The sequence below is a fragment of the Botryllus schlosseri genome, chromosome 12, assembly GCF_051294905.1.
Source record: "Botryllus schlosseri isolate E-star chromosome 12, Bs_hap1, whole genome shotgun sequence".
Lineage (NCBI taxonomy): Eukaryota > Metazoa > Chordata > Ascidiacea > Stolidobranchia > Styelidae > Botryllus > Botryllus schlosseri.
The window spans coordinates 936,576-953,079 of record NC_137247.1 but is presented as its reverse complement, the minus strand read 5'-3'; the positions used below and the strand labels follow the sequence as shown (position 1 = coordinate 953,079).

The 16,504-nt window shown below is 42.9% G+C and overlaps 1 protein-coding gene and 1 long non-coding RNA gene across 2 annotated transcripts; one reads left to right on the top strand and one right to left on the bottom strand.

The window, feature by feature from the left end:
- Window positions 1-4,125: 4,125 nt before the first annotated feature.
- Window positions 4,126-7,225, bottom strand: LOC145452178 (uncharacterized). Its single transcript, XR_013919227.1, has 2 exons — window positions 7,021-7,225; window positions 4,126-5,790 (listed from the first exon to the last, which is right to left on the bottom strand). It is a non-coding gene; the product is annotated as an uncharacterized LOC145452178 (long non-coding RNA).
- Window positions 7,226-8,771: 1,546 nt separating this feature from the next.
- LOC145452692 (uncharacterized) lies at window positions 8,772-9,869 on the top strand. Its single transcript, XM_080330858.1, has one exon. The coding sequence runs from the start codon at window positions 8,772-8,774 to the stop codon at window positions 9,867-9,869; it is 1,098 nt and encodes a 365-aa protein (XP_080186984.1).
- Window positions 9,870-16,504: the final 6,635 nt, after the last annotated feature.

The window sequence follows — 16,504 nt, the reverse complement described above, 5'->3', positions numbered from 1 at the left end:
TGACTGTTCCATATCTTTTAGATTCAAGTTGACAATTTAGTGGTATGATTTGGCCTTGATGTTTATAATTGGGATTTTAAACAATCTGATTCTAGTGTCAACGTTGTTTTTAGGTTTCGTTTCATTAACATATCCCCCTTCAAAGTCGCTAAATGGAATCTGGTATTCTGTTTGATCTGCTCATAGTTGTAATCTTGCAATTCTTCCGAGACCTTCATCATCATCACTGAGCATTCCCAAAAGACATTATCCGGATGTGCAAAATATGCTTTTCCTTGTAGCAAAGGTAGTGCAAGGTTGCGAATTCGTGTATCAGAAAGCTTTGTAATATGGGAAACTATGTTGCACAAGTTGTTAGCACCATCAACAATGGAATTGTGCCTTTTTATTTCAAACCATGACGGAAAATAAAACTCCATGCAGAATTAAGCAGGATAGTTCAGATTGCTTGATGGATGACTCTGTCGCACATGTATGCTATGTATAGAACCTCAAAAAATCAGGAAATCTGAACTATCTTACTCAATTCTGCATGGAGGTTTATTTTCCGTCATGATTTGAAATAAAAAGGTACAATTATGGATGACTCAGTCCCACATAGAACATGCCGAATTTTGAGTTTCTATGTGCGACAAAGTCATCCATCAAGCAATCTGAACTATCTTGCTCAATTCTGCATTGAGGTTTATTTTCCGTTATGGTTTGAAATAAAAAGGCACAATTCCATTGTTGATGGTGCTAAAAACTTCTGCAACATAGTTTCCCATGTTACAAAAGCTTTCTAATACACAATTCGTAACCTTGCACTATCTTTGCTACAACAAAAGGCATGTTTTGCACATCTGGGAATGCTCGGTGATGATGATGAAGGCCTCAGAAGACTTGCAAGTCTATAACTATGAGCAGATCAAACAGAATATCAGATTCCAATTGGCGACTTAGAAGGAGGATGTGTTAATGAACCGAAACCTAAAAACAGCGTTGACACTAGAATCAGATTGTTCAAAATCCCAATTATAAACATCAAGGTCAAGTCATACCACCAAATTGTCAACTTGCATCTAAAAGATGCGGAACAGCCACCGGCTATCAAAAACTTTTCATATATTGAGCTGGAAAATCTAAGGTCGTCACCATTAAGGATCAATCATCCTTGGCACAATCAGGCAGTGGAAAGAGACGTTAAAGTGGTGACCGAAGCATATGCCCCTTGCCCATGTGTCGGGATTTGAACGTAGAGATGGCCTCATCACACAAAAACTGAAATCTCGAAAGCAGATGAAATCCTTTATTACGAAACAAAATTTCAAAGTTTGTGCATACTAATACTCTAGTAGTGAAACCATATTTGAAATATGTCTTTTTTCAATATAGAATTGATGTTTTTGTGTTATCAATATGGATTTGCAATTTATGTGCTTTTAATAAGGAGTTGTCAGTCATAAGATCAATCACTACAAGCTTTTGGCATCATAGCTCTTGCTTCAGTGCCTTATTTTACCTAAAAACAGCCTAAAAATCAATAATTTGCTTGTAACTTTTTTTCTGTTCATTTATAAGACAAAGTTCTGTGGAAGTGAGATAGAAACTTGTTGCTTCCGCATCTTTTAAGCCCAAAACCAGCTTTCTAGCATAAGTGGTAATCAATATATAGCGAAATTAGCTATTTTTGGCTCGTTTGGTGCAATTGCACGACCACTAGAGGGTGCACGAGCGCAAAATTATTATAGAAATTATTTTTTTTAAATTTGGCACCACATATCAAGTGTCCGTTTTGAAATTCCAAATTTTCCATTTTTCACTCCACCCTATTACTACAACGTAAGCTATATATGATGTACGCCTGCTCTTTGTATATCCAGACGGACGCTTTCGCGTAGGTATAATCGCCGAGTAATATTGTATATATATATGGATATCTTTGTCACGCGGCCTATCACATAGATTTTGAACACCTTATATATAACTAATCTCAGATATGAAGATATGTGTGGACTTGTATGGACACTAGCTTTTCACAGAAAGAAACAACTATGCTCTAAGACGGCTAGGACAAAACATACAGTACGTAATGTGAGAGTGGTCTATGACGCGCGCGTTGCTAAGACAGTGTATTTTGCAACATATTTATCTACGGTATTTGATATCCGATTTCGACGTCTCAGATCTAATATATATCAAATAATATGGTATCAATGAACTTGAACAAACAATATCTATCCACAGAAATGAACAGTAGCGACCTAGCACGATTAGAACGGGATACATAGTGGTTCTATTACAGTACGCTTCCATCGTACCGGCAATGGGTAAAAATACCCACGCCGGCGCCAAACGATTAAATAAATGATGATTGGAGCTTTTTAAGCGTGATTCACGTGTTGCGCATCTATCCGCTGGTTAGTTATCTATTGTCGACTCGGTCAAGTCAAACGATCAAACGTTCATTGAGATGCACTCGAGCAAAACTAATGGTTGTAATGACTCGAGTCACGATTTTCTGATGACTCGACTTGACTCGAGTCATTTTCTCAAAATACGGAAATGACGCGACTCGACTCGAGTCAAGTCATATGACTCGAGACAAGTCACATGATTCGAGACTCGGAGGGCCAAGACCAACATGTCATTGTTATTTCGAAGAATAGTAAAGTAACCACACTATTGGGATTTCGTCTATTAATACTGGTACTTGAAAATGTGACCAAAAACTGCTAAAAGTGAGGAAAATCAGTAAATTATAAATGCGAACCATTCGATATCATCAAAAGAGTCACAAGAAGTGGGTTTAACAAGACTTCAACTGGAAACTGACTGGACTCGGACTCTAGTCATAATACCATGACTTGTGACTCGGAGCCTTGTGACTTGGTTACAACCCTGGCAACACTGTACTCTAAATTATTGGAGAAAATGTAAGAAATGAGATATGACGTCAAGGGTATAGAAAACCATTTCACTCTGTACAAAATTTACTGTGATACAATATAATTATCGGTTCTATTATTTTCATCCACTCCACACAATTTGCCATGTGATAAAACGTACCAGCATACCATCACCATGTAATGAATAGATAGGATCTGGAAACGACTAACCACATTCTATCAATTTAATATCCACCGTGGTCTGGCGCCAGACGTAACAGTGTTCGATCTTGATCTTTCGGCGATGTGGTACAGCCGGGACTTGAAACAGTATTTAATGTGGCACGGTCTAAGTCGGCCTCACAATCGTTATATTTGATATTTATAACGTGCACTGAAGTGCTCTAATGATTGGGTACCGTAGTATTTTATTGGTTAGGATTAAATTTACTGGTAACAATGATAGGGCTTAGGCGAGAATACTTGAAATACTGCATTCTGAAATAACTATTTAAAAATTGCAATGATTGGACTCCTTATTACATTCGGCTTTGCTTAATTCAGACATCAGATAACACGGATAACCGCTTAATCGACCAAAATGCTCCAGAACGGAATAAAGGTAAATAGTGCACTTTAAAAACTCGGAAAGTTCTCCGCTTACCGTTCATTCGGGGAGAGGTTCACAATTCCTATTGTTAGGTTATAACTCAATAAACAGTACTTTGTTGTTTTTAACATGATATAAGTGATTATATGAAACAATGATGATAAATGCAGTAACAATCTACAATGAACTCGTACAGGGCCGTGCCAGCTCCGTGGTCGCTTTTAATTGGGTACAATTGCGAGCATCTTGTAGACCAGATTGGTACAGCAAAGTGTAGCAGGAAAAGTGAAATTACTCACGAAAGCAAACAAAGAAAAAAATGAAGACGCTTCCTTTACAGTTCGACAGCTAATTGCGTTGGTGGGGATATAAAAAGTATTATTTCAACCCAACCCAAGATTCGCTCTCTGTTGGTGCGTGTTTTCTGTCGAAAAAAGTTAATGCAGTAAACACTGGCGTATGCAGAAGTCCTGAACTAGTCAAATTAAAAACAATCTTGTTGATTATATGATACCAGTTTGATTACTTAGACCAGGTATTTTCAATTGGCCCACCTACACATACACACACCCCAACCTAGAGTTGTAAGTAGGGCAAGTTTTCGTTGCAGTCAAATCCGTGGAAAGTTGCACTTATTTTTCACAAAAGTTACAGTAAAAAGTTGCATTTATTTTTCACAAAATTCGCACTAAAAAGTTGCATTTATGGTAAAGTTCGTTGAAATTATTAGGGTATGAGATACTCGAATCGTTCCGTATCCAAGCAAGACACTGTAGCAAAACTTAGTTTTGGCGACGTCAACAAAATCAATAGCCTGAAAAAATTGATCCAGTGAAAATATAATTTTCGGTGGTCTAACCTGAATGTACGTCAAATCAGAAAGGACCTCAAATTTAAACGGCAGTGAAATAATCGTGTGAATAATATTCGTGTCAAAACCTAGACCTCCAACAACTTGAAAACGCCATAAAGAGTGGATTCAGGATTCAAGAACACACCCGAGTAAGAAAACCGGTTGATCGCTCAAGATTTAGCAAACCCGGACAAACTGTACAATAAGGTACATAGCCTAGCGTAAAATTCCTACACAGAAATATTTCTGATGATGACCGTCACAATTGTCTCAGGTAATGGCTTCACTCGACAATCAGACTATCAACAAATTATGCACGCGCCAGTGCAGAGCAATATATCTTATCTATATTCTATGTTGCGTGGGGTTACCACACGTCCTCCTTATTCAGGTTTTTGAAAATGTCCTCTGAGGACGCTCAAATGTCTTCTTTTTCGAAATTTTGTCCTCTTTATCAAGAATATTGGTCAAATTTACTGTCAAATTGGAGTGAGATACCGTAAATTACCACCGAAGTAAAGCTCCGGCGGGTGTTTCGGGAGCTGAGCCGTAAAGATGACCTCATTTTTCTTTATTCAGCCACCTGTAAACGTGAAGGAAAAAACTGTATTTTGGGCGGTGAGCGAGAAAGTTGACCTTTTTTTCAGTCTACCACCTGTAAATGTGAAGGACAAAACTGTATTTTGAGCGCTGAACATTTTTTCAAGATTCTGAGTTTTAAAAAGTGTTCTCCTTTCCCGATTCCAAAATATGGTAACCCTAATGTTGCCTCGCTGTACCGTACTAATTGGACACTACTTGACTTTCATTTCGGGATTAGGATTATTCTACCTGAAACAATCGCAGTATCTTTTATAAACAGACGGCCGTTTCATTCAACAAACTGACAACTGACAACCAATAACGCGTTTTCGCACTATGATGCAACAGACAACATCGCACACACCTCAGCTAACAACTCGGGCACCTACCTACCTTTATGAGCTCCGCCCTAACTGGCCTAACACGAGGAGTGATAAATTGTTACATGCCAATGGTGGATACTGATTAGTGATTACCCTACTCGTTGCTCCCTGCACGTTTGCGAACGTAAATCCCCGAGTCAATATCTGATGAAACTAAGCCGCCATCAGCAAAAACACAATGAGATACCGGTACTGCAATTCTATTGCAATCATTTTGATGAGCATAAGCCACGAAACCCGGAACGAAAAGCGCGATTTCTGCCTACAGGGTTGGTTCGATTGGTTTGAAATAAAGTCAAATTTGTTTGAAATGAGGTAAGTCTCATGTTTGAAATGAGGATAGTCACGTCAGAAATAAGGATAGTCATGTTTGATATAAGGATAGTCGCTATATTCATTATAAGGTCAGTTGCAGTACTAGGCATGATTTCCCAGTGGTAGCCCAGTCCGAACACATCCCAGACATGATGTCCGAACACGCCCAAGACACCATGTCTGAATGACAACACAGGCCAAAGACAACCCAGACACCATGTTTGAATGGCCAATCTCGACCCAGACATGATATCCGAACACGCGCCAGACACGATGTACAAGTATCAACACAGGCCGAACACGCCCAAGACACCATGTCCGAATGACAACACAGACCGAACAGACACGATGTCTGATTGGCAACACAGGCCGAACACACCCCAGACATGCCTCCTCTTCACATCGCCTAGGCCAAGGTGGGTGTCAGATTCCATAGACTGCTCCTTGTCGCTTCGACACCTTCCTGTCTTTTCATTGTATCGCATTTTTTGTGGTGTATTGAACTGATAAAATTGCTAATAAACCAATGATGATGATGATGATGATGACATGATGTACAAACAGGCCCCAGACACGATGTCCGATTGGCAGCACAGGCCGAACACACCCCTGACACGATGTCCAAACACGCGCCAGACAAGATGTCCGAGTGTCAATACAGGCCTAACACGCCCAAGACACCCTGTCTGAATGGCAACACAGACCGAACACGCCCCAGACACAATGTCCGAGTGTCAACTCAGCTCGAACACAACCCAGATACCATGTTTGAATGGCCGTACACGCCCCAGACACGGTGTCCGATTGGCAGCACAGGCCGATCACACCCCAGACATGATGTCTAAACACGCCTCATACACGATATCCGAGTATCAACACAGGCCGAACACGCCCAAGACACCATGTCCGAATGGCAACACAGACCGAACACGCCCCAGACACCATGTTTGAATGGCAATAGCACAGGCCGAACACGCCCCAGACATGATGTCCGAACTCGCCGCGGACACGATGTCCGAGTGTCAACACAGGCCGACACGCCCCAGACATAATGACTGAATGGCAGCACAGGCCGAACACAACCCAGACATGATGTCGGAACACGCCCCAGACACGATGTTCGATCATCATCATCATCATCATTGGTTTATTAGCAATTTTATCAGTTCAATACACCACAAAAATGCGATACAATGAAAAGACAGGAAGATGTCGAAGCGACAAGGAGTAGTCTATGGAATCTGACACCCACCTTGGCCTAGGCGATGTAAAGAGGAGGCATGGACACTGAATGAAAGTAAAGAAGATAGTATAAAAAAAAGAATGCGACAAGAAATAGGGCGGCATGTCATGGGAAGCGAGATCGATAGGTCAGTCGTGGTCCGGTAATCTTGAGGATGGACTGGCAACACAGTCGCAATACCCCCCAGACACGATGGTAATAGGGTTATTAGTGATGTTTGAAATAAGGTCAGTCTCGTGTTTGAAATAAGGATAGTCATGTTGGAAATAAGAATAGTCATGTTTGATATAAGGATAGTCATGTTTGAAATAAGGTTAGTCTCATGTTTGAAATAATGTTAGTCTCATGTTTGAAATGAGGATAGTCATGTTAGAAATGAGGATAGTCGCTATATATTTACTATGAGGTCAGTTGTATAGTACCAGGCACGATTTCCCAGTGGTAACCCAGTCCGAACACATCCCAGATCCAGTCCGAACACATCCCAGACATGATGTCCGAACTCGCCGCAAATACAAGCCCCAAATATTCCTGTCCTTGTCAAATGAGCCCAGCGGCAAACACAGGCGAACCGTAATAAATGCAAGGGACATTAGTATTGGCCGAACTCATACATTAACTTTGAAACTCCAATTTAACAATGCCGATCTTAATAGAAAGCTATTCCGGAAATACAATTTTAAAGCCGGCAGGTCAACGAAACCACCAAGAAATATAGCCGTCCAAGTCTGAAATCTGTAAATCGGCATTGTTCCGAATGATCGCTCGATAAAATTCCCATTATCATGGTCAATTATTCATTCGGACATGGTGTCTTGGGCGTGTTCGGCCTGTGTTGATAATCATACATCGTGTCTGGCGCGTGTTCGGATATCATGTCTGGGTCGAGATCGGCCATTCAAACATGGTGTCTGGGTTGTGTTCGGACCGAGTTGACACTCGGACATTGTGTCTGCGGCGAGTTCGGACATCATGTCTGGGATGTGTTCATCATCATCATCATCATTGGTTTATTAGCAATTTTATCAGTTCAATACACCACAAAAATGCGATACAATGAAAAGACAGGAAGATGTCGAAGCGACAAGTAGTCTATGGAATCTGACACCCACCTTGGCCTAGGCGATGTAAAGAGGAGGCATGCACACTGAATGAAAGTAAAGAAGATAGTATAGAAAAAGAATGCGACAAGAAATAGGGCGGCATGTCATGGGAAGCGAGATCGATAGGTCAGTCGTGGTCCGGTAATCTTGAGGATGGACTGTATTTATTTAGTAGTAATTGCTTGTATTTCGACTTGAATGTGTACATGCTCGTCGACTGTCGGATGGCCGGCGGGATACTGTTCCACACATCTGGTCCGGCATATTTGATGGAGCGATGATCTTTTCGGTCGATCATATGATATTTGGACGACGTGGACGCGCGTGTGTTGTACTTGTGCGCTTTTGATTCAGAGGTAAAGAAGTCATTGAAATATTCGGGGCAACGACCGCAGTGAAACTGATACATAAACTTGGCGATTTCTAGTTTCCGCATATCTTCTATGTTTAGGACGCCGAATCTCTTCAGCAGCGACTTATTTGATGGGCAGCCAGGCCCCTTTGGGGCCCTAGCTATGATTCGGAGTAGGCTACTTTATGCTGTAGTTTCTGCAGAGTGAATATATTCATAGTGAATATATATAGCGACTATCCTTATTTCAAACATGACTATCCTCATTTCTAACATGACTATCCTCATTTCAAACATGAGACTAACCTTATTTCTGTGGTGTATTACGTCAGTGCAATCACGTCTAATGATCATTTCTCATGTCTACTAATTGGTGCCTTTACGTTGCTTATAAGTGCTCGGAGTTTTCTGTTTGGTAGCTTATTTTTGTTATGTGAATAAAGACACAACATTGGCGACGAGGATGAACAACGACACTCCTGCGGCCGGAAGCCGAGGATACGGGGAAGTGCCCGAGTTTAACTTGGGTGAGGACGAGTGGGACGAGTATGTCGAACGCTTGGAGCTTTACTTTGAAGCGAATGGTATTGCCGACGAAGGAAAAATGAAAGCTGTCTTGCTAACGGTATGTGGGGCGAAAGCATATAGCCTCGTCCGAAATCTCTCGACACCAGAAAAACCGAAAGATGAGAGTTATCGACAAATAGTAAAATTGCTCGGGGATCATCTTACGCCGAAGCCGTTGTTAGTGGCAGAGCGGTATAAATTTAATCTACGGGTCCAAGACGAGGGTGAACCTGTCAATGCCTTCGTCGCGGCACTGAAGAAATTGTCGGAACATTGCGAATTCGGGGCATTCTTAACCCAAGCAATTCGAGATCGGCTCATCTGCGGTCTGCGCTCGAGACCTATCCAAGAGCGCTTACTGTTGGAGAATGATTTGAGCTTAGAAGACGCCGTTAAAAAAGCTGTCGCAATGGAAGCAGCGGGGAGACAACTTTTCGATACTGGTAGTTACAGCACCGCGTTGGTACGAAGGGAACAGCGTGGGGCTCGAGAATACCATGAATGCAAGCGCTGCGGGAAATCTAACCACGGAGAAGACCACTGTATCTTTCGCACAGCGCTGTGTCATGCGTGCAGACGGGTCGGACACATAAGGAAGATGTGCCCCGGAAAAGGTACAAGGCGAAAGAGTAAGACCGCATGCAAGATTAACTGTTTGAGCGGATCGACGGGAAAGCAATCAACAGATGATGCTGGTAACGATGACGACTGCGGTTCCGAGTCCTCGGCAGACGACAGTGTGAGTATCTTGATGAATATCAATTTCGTAGAAGGGAAAGATGAGATTCGCGTAGATATTGGCATCAACGGTATTATCATTTCTATGATATTCGATACAGGTGCTGCAGTATCCGTAATTTCTAAGTATTTACTGTGGGAGAAATTTCCTCTTGCGACGCTGGAGCCATGCAACATTAAATTGAAGGCCTACAGTGGCGAAATTCTGCCGGTATTGGGTAAAACCGTGGTGATGGTGGAGCTATCAGGGACATGATTGTAAATTGCCTTTGATTGTTTTGGATATGGAAGCTCCGCCGTTGTTCGGTAGGAACTGGATGCGTAAAATACAAATGAATTTGCCAAAATTAATCGGAATGGTCTCGGATAGCGGTCAGAGTGAGAATTCGAGAGATTGCCTAAGCAGGCTATTGAGGGATACTAGTATTTTTGAAACGCAACTAGGGAAAGTTGTCGGCATTAAAGCACGGCTCAACATGAAGCCCAACGCCGTCCCGAAATTTTAGAAAGCGCGTAAGGTTCCATACGCTTTACTTGATAAAGTGGAAACAGAAATCCGTAGGTTAGTGGATACTGGAGTGTTGGAAAAAGTTGAGCACTCCGACTGGGCGAGTCCAATTGTGCCTGTTCTTAAGGCGTCAGGTGAAGTTCGTATTTGTGGCGACTTTAAAGTTACGATTAATCCGCAGTTGGATATACCGGAATATCCATTACCGACCCCCGACGACTTGCTGGCGCTTCTTAACGGAAGGAGAAGTTCGTATTTTAGCAAGATCGATTTATCACAAGCGTACACGCAAGTGGAGCTTGATGACGACTCGCGTAAGTACGTGGTGATTAACACCCATCTGGGATTGTTCAGATACACTCGACTTCCGTTCGGAGTGGCATCAGCGCCTGCCATTTTTCAGCAATTGATGGATCAGGTGCTACAAGGACTGAATGTACCGTGTTTGCTGGACGACATCTTAGTCACCGGGTCTTCGGAGAAGGAAAATCTTGAGCTGCTATCGACAGTATGTAATCGTTTGGATAAATATGGTTTGAAAGCTAAAAAGTCCAAGTGTTGTTTCCTGGAAGAGTCCCTGGAATATTTAGGCTATGTGATTGACAAGAATGGCATACGACCGAGCAACTCAAATTTGCGATCAGTGACTTCTGCTTGCCGTCCAGACAACGTGAGTGTACTGCGGTCTTTTCTCGGGATGGTAAATGTCCATAGAAAATTTATACCGAACCTATCCAGTCTGTTGCAACCGTTAACGAACTTGCTAAGAAAGGACGTGAAGTGGAAGTGGGATGATGCTTGTGAAAAGGCCTTCGGAGCTTTGAAAAATTGGCTTACCTCCGATTTGGTGTTGGCTCACTATGACCCTGATAAGCCGATTACCCTGTCAGTAGACGCGTCCCCTGATGGTTTGGGAGCAGTAATCATGCAACCCGATGGAGAGCGTGAGCGCCCAATTGCGTACGCCTCTCGTACATTGTCACCGGCCGAGAAAAACTATTCTCACATCGAGAAAGAAGCTCTGGCCATAATATTCGGGTTACAGAGATTCCATCACTACTTGTTCGCGAGGAAGTTTACCCTATTTACGGACCACAAACCCTTGACGATGATTCTAGGTCCAAAGACTGGTATACCCGTGCTAGCCGTATCCAGGTTGCAACGTTGGGCAATCAAACTCGCGTGTTATAATTACGAAATTCGTTACAAGCCGGGTAAGCAGAATGTTACTGCAGATTGGCTTTCGAGAAGTCCCTCAATTGCATCAGCCGAGGTGGATCCATCAACACAGCAAGCCAACGAGATAAATGCGATACAAGTAGACAATCTACCCATAACAGCGAAAAGGATTGGCCTTGCGACGCGCCGAGACCCGCTTTTATCTCGTGTACATTATTATGTGATAAACGGATGGCCCGCTGGCGGCTTATCTCCAGAATATCAACCGTTTTATTTTCGCAGGAACGAACTGACAGTCGAGCAGGACTGCTTACTTTGGGGTATCCGAGTAGTTATCCCGGCGCGATATCAACGACATATCCTTGATTTATTGCATGAACACCATCCTGGGATCGTAAGGATGAAGATAAAAGCCAGAATGCATGTGTGGTGGCCCAATCTCGACGGTAACATCAAACAGAAGGTTAGAGATTGTGCTATCTGCAGACAATGTGAAAGCAGAAGGCCGGAAGTTTTGAATCCTTGGGTCTGGCCAACTCGGGCATGGCAGCGAGTACACGTGGATTTTGCCGGACCTCGTATGGGGAAGTACTTCCTGGTACTAGTAGATGCTCGGACGAAATGGCCGGAAGTGCATCAGATGAGTTCAATTACTGCTGAAAATACGATATCCGTACTTGGTAAGATTTTCTCAACGCATGGCCTGCCGGATGAGCTAGTAAGTGATAACGGGCCACCTTTCACGTCTAAACAATTCGAAATGTTTTTGACTCGGAATGGTGTTAAGCACATTAGAACTGCTCCCTTTAGTCCCAAAACCAACGGTTCTGCGGAACGATTTGTTCGTGTTTTAAAGGAATTTTTAAAGAAGGAAGCGAACAGAGGAACGGATATCAAGAACAGACTACAGTCGATGTTGCTGCACTACCGAACGACTCCGCATTCAACAACAAAGATATCTCCTGCTAGAGCTATGTTCGGACGGGAACTGCAAACACGGTTGCATTTAGTGCACCCACAGTTGGAGTCCACGTTGCAGAAGGATCATCCAGCTTGCAAACCGACCGAACTTCGTAAGTCTCGTCAGCAGGAAGTGGGCGATCCGGTTATGGTCAAGGACTATCGACAGCGTCCCCCAGTCTGGGCAAGAGGAGTTATTATCGAAAAGCTGGGTCCTGCAACGTATCGCGTTCAAGTTGGTGACCTACTCTGGAAGCGACATATCGACCAAATCCGAGATCTGTCGGCGTCACGGTTTTGCGACCAGGGAGATGAAGAGATCGTCGATCCAGTCGTATCAACAAGCATGACACCAACACCAGATCGTCGTCTGACAAGTCCTCGTCTTCGTGTTCCATCCAGTCCAACACCAGTGGAAACAGAAAATATACCTGCACCGGTAATCAGTCCAAGCAACGATAATGTAGCGGACGTTGACAATGAACTTGAGCTATTGGCACCTGAGCGCCAAAACACTGAAGAAACAGTGCCGCCTGTGCGCCAAAACACTGAAAATGCAGTGCCGCCTTTGCGTCCACCGTCACAAAGAATACGACGACGACCTAGACGTTTGATTGAGGAACAATAATATTAGTTGGGGAGGAGATGTGGTGTATTACGTCAGTGCAATCACGTCTAATGATCATTTCTCATGTCTACTAATTGGTGCCTTTACGTTGCTTATAAGTGCTCGGAGTTTTCTGTTTGGTAGCTTATTTTTGTTATGTTTAAAGACACAACAATTTCAAACATGACTAATTGACTATCCTTTTATCAAACATGACTCTCCTTATTTCTAACATGACTATCCTTATTTCAAACACGAGACTGACGTTATTTCAAACATGACTATCCTTATTTCAAACACGAGTTTGACCTTATTTCAAACATGACTAACCTTATTAACATCGTGTCTGGGGCGTGTTCGGCTTGTGTCGATACCCGGACATCGTGTCTGGGGCGTGTTTGGACATCATGTCTGGGGTGTGTTCGGCCTGTGCTGCCAATCGGACATCGTGCCTGGGGCATGTTCGGCCATTCAAACACGGTGTCTGGGTTGTGTTCGGATCTGAGTTGACCCTCGGACATCGTGTCTGGCGCGTGTTCGGTCTGTGTTGCCATTCATACATGGTGCCTTGGGCGTGTTAGGCCTGTATTGACACTCGTACATCGTGTCTGGCGCGTGTTTGAACATCATGTCTGGGGTGTGTTCGGCCTGTGCTGCCAATCGGACTTCGTGTCTGGGGTGTGTTCGGCCTGTGCTGCCAATCGGACATCGTGTCTGGGGCGTGTTCGGACATCATGTCTGGGGTGTGTTAGGACTCTGTTGACGCTCGGATATCGAGTCTGGAGCGTGTTCGGACATCATGACTGGGATGTGTTCGGACTGGGTTACCACTGGGAAGTCGTACCTGGTACTGCAACTGACTTTATAGTGAATATAGCGACTATCGTTATTTCAAACATCACTATCCTTATTTCTGACATGACTATCCTTAGCGAGCGAGATAGTGTAATGGTTGTGCGTCCGGCTTCTCAATCGGTAGGTCGTGGGTTAAATCTCCGGCCGGGTCAGACCAAAGACTCGAAAACTGGTATCCGCGGCTATCATCCTGCTAGGCGCTCAGCAATCACGGATAGCATGGAGGAGAAAAAACCAGGGGTGCTGACTAGATGACCTTACTATAAAGGCCGTATCGCACCTCCGTCGTCAAAGCATCTTGATGGTGCAGGCGAAAAAGAATACCATATCTCTCTCTCTCTCATTTCAAACATAAGACTGACCTCATTTCAAACAAATCTGACCGTATTTCAAACAAATCGAACCAACGCTCCTCATTTCTGCAGCTAGACTCTGACTCGGCACTCTTACACGCTAAGTATATTATGAAGATTTTGAACAGAAAACAAGAAAGCAATCAACCAATCAGTCGCTCTTGCGGTACACAACACCATAGGAGTGAGTCGACCTCCTATATCCAGGGTTGCCATACCGTCCTTATTTCTAAGATTTGTCCTTATTTTGAAGGGCCACGTCTTATAAAACTCAACTGTCCTTATTTCTAAGAAATGTCCTTATTTTCGACTTGCGTCCTTATTTTGTCTTATTTTCAACCGATACAGAACTTGGATCGTTTTCCTCTGGTATCTGTGTAGCATTATAGAGACTGTAGTCTCTATAGTAGCATAATATTTTAAAATTATGCTTTTTCGTCGAGATTTTATGACATCATAAATGCCGCGGCTGCTTAACCCGTTACATGGCACGATGTCTTCATCATCGCACTTGCTCGACGCGATAAGGCAGTCACGCAGAGAACGAAACTTAGACACATTTCCTTCATAACATCGGCTGACAATTCTATCCAAAATTCGTTCTCTGCGTGACTGCCTAATCGCGTCGAGCAAGTGAGACGGTGAAGATATCGTGCCATGTAACGGGTTAAGCAGCCGCGGCAGCTGGTCTTGTAGAAATTTCAATAAATTGCAGCTCCATTACGGTGGCGTTCTGAAGGAAATGGCCGCGGCCAAAAATTTTTGTTCGTTTTTACCTTCAATTTGAGACCACATCATTTTTAGAGCGCAGTGCCCCTTTTAACTACCACAGCGGACGTCATTTTAGCAGTAAACAGCAGGACCAGGTCCCCGCTGTTTGGTCTACAGCAGAATAAGCTCAAGCTGTGGGGAAGGCAGCATTTATTGCGTAGTGAAAAAAGGCGCAGTACAGTCGACACATTAGTCAAAAAGTAGTAAAGCTATAAATCTATAAATCATTGATAAATTTTTCTAAATTATATTGCGCTTGCGCATATAGTTTTAGCTACCAATAAGGCTAAATCTGATTCGTAAAAATGTTTTACGTTACGATTATGAGAGAGAATTCGAAGGTATCTAACGAAGCTTGAAGGACGAGTGTTTCGCACATAGCAATTATCTGCAATTGTGACATTAACCTGGTGGAGGCCATATGAAAGACCGCTATTTCAACTCACATTGATACCCCAAAACACAACAAGTGTGTCATGATGATTAGTTTGAGCCAGTCGATCAATAATTTTTCCACAAGTAGATCAGCACCAACGACCACAGACTTAGGCAGCTGCTGCAGAGGGTACCTGGGCATTCCATACTGTCAAACACCAGCAATTATTCCTCACCAACGATTGCACAACGCAATTGTTCGAAGCAATATTTCCCGATTCAAACATTGCAAATAAGTTTTCTTCGGCCAGGACCAAGACTACAAGCATTGTTACTGGAGTTTTTGCTCCATACGCTCAAAAATGATTTTGTCCAAAGTCCAAACTTGGTGGACGGACTTTTTCCATCTTGGTTGACGCGTCTAACGAGGTGATGAAGTTTGGTTTATCACCCTAGGGGGGAGACCAACGGTTTTTTTGGGGGGGTGGGGGGGCTGACAAAGTGCTGTTTCGGCCCTGAGTAAAGGCAAACCTACACCTGAGCTGTCGTGTGATCCATAAAGCACTTTCTAAAAACAAGGAGTTGCTGGAGCAGATTGTTTCTGGTGACAAGTATGGAATGTGATATGCCACGGCTCTTTGTACAAAAACGCTTTTACATGCTAACCTAATTTTTCGACTGTCCTTATTTTTGGGTCCATGTCGATGGCAACCCTGCCTATATCGTTTGACTACCGTAGGTTTTAGATACTATGCATGAAGAATTGTAATACCATAGTCAACAGTGAAATCAAAATAGTAGTCGAAACTACCCGGTAAAATCAATCAAACTGCGAGTTTATTTTGTCATAAAATTTGGGAAATAATTAAAAATTGATAATGTATCCTTGGATTGGATAGGTAACGTAAGTGTCAAGTCAACCGCAGCCTGTTTTCAACCCCTAAATACGTTGTTGTGGGTGAATTAAGAAGTGTATTTAATGATGATATCATCTATTAATAACGTAGCAAGTTCAGGCAAATAATAGTAATGGAACAATACTTTCACCAATGAACAGTATTTCACTTTGTGTGATTTGCCTACAGGAAGCTTACCCGCCCACATGATAATTCGCTCATTTGGATCATCATCGATTATACACATGCTGCAAGATTGCAATACAATGGAAATATAGGAAGGTGTCAAAATCACTTGGTGCAGTCAGGCAATCAAACTACCAGCTTGGCGTAAAAATGTGTAGTTATGAAAGGAAAAATGTGGTATTCTATTTATCAGAATACACT

Excerpts from the sequence above, each read along its gene's own strand:
- LOC145452692 (XM_080330858.1), top strand. The coding sequence starts at position 8,772 with ATGAACAACGACACTCCTGCGGCCGGAAGCCGAGGATACGGGGAAGTG.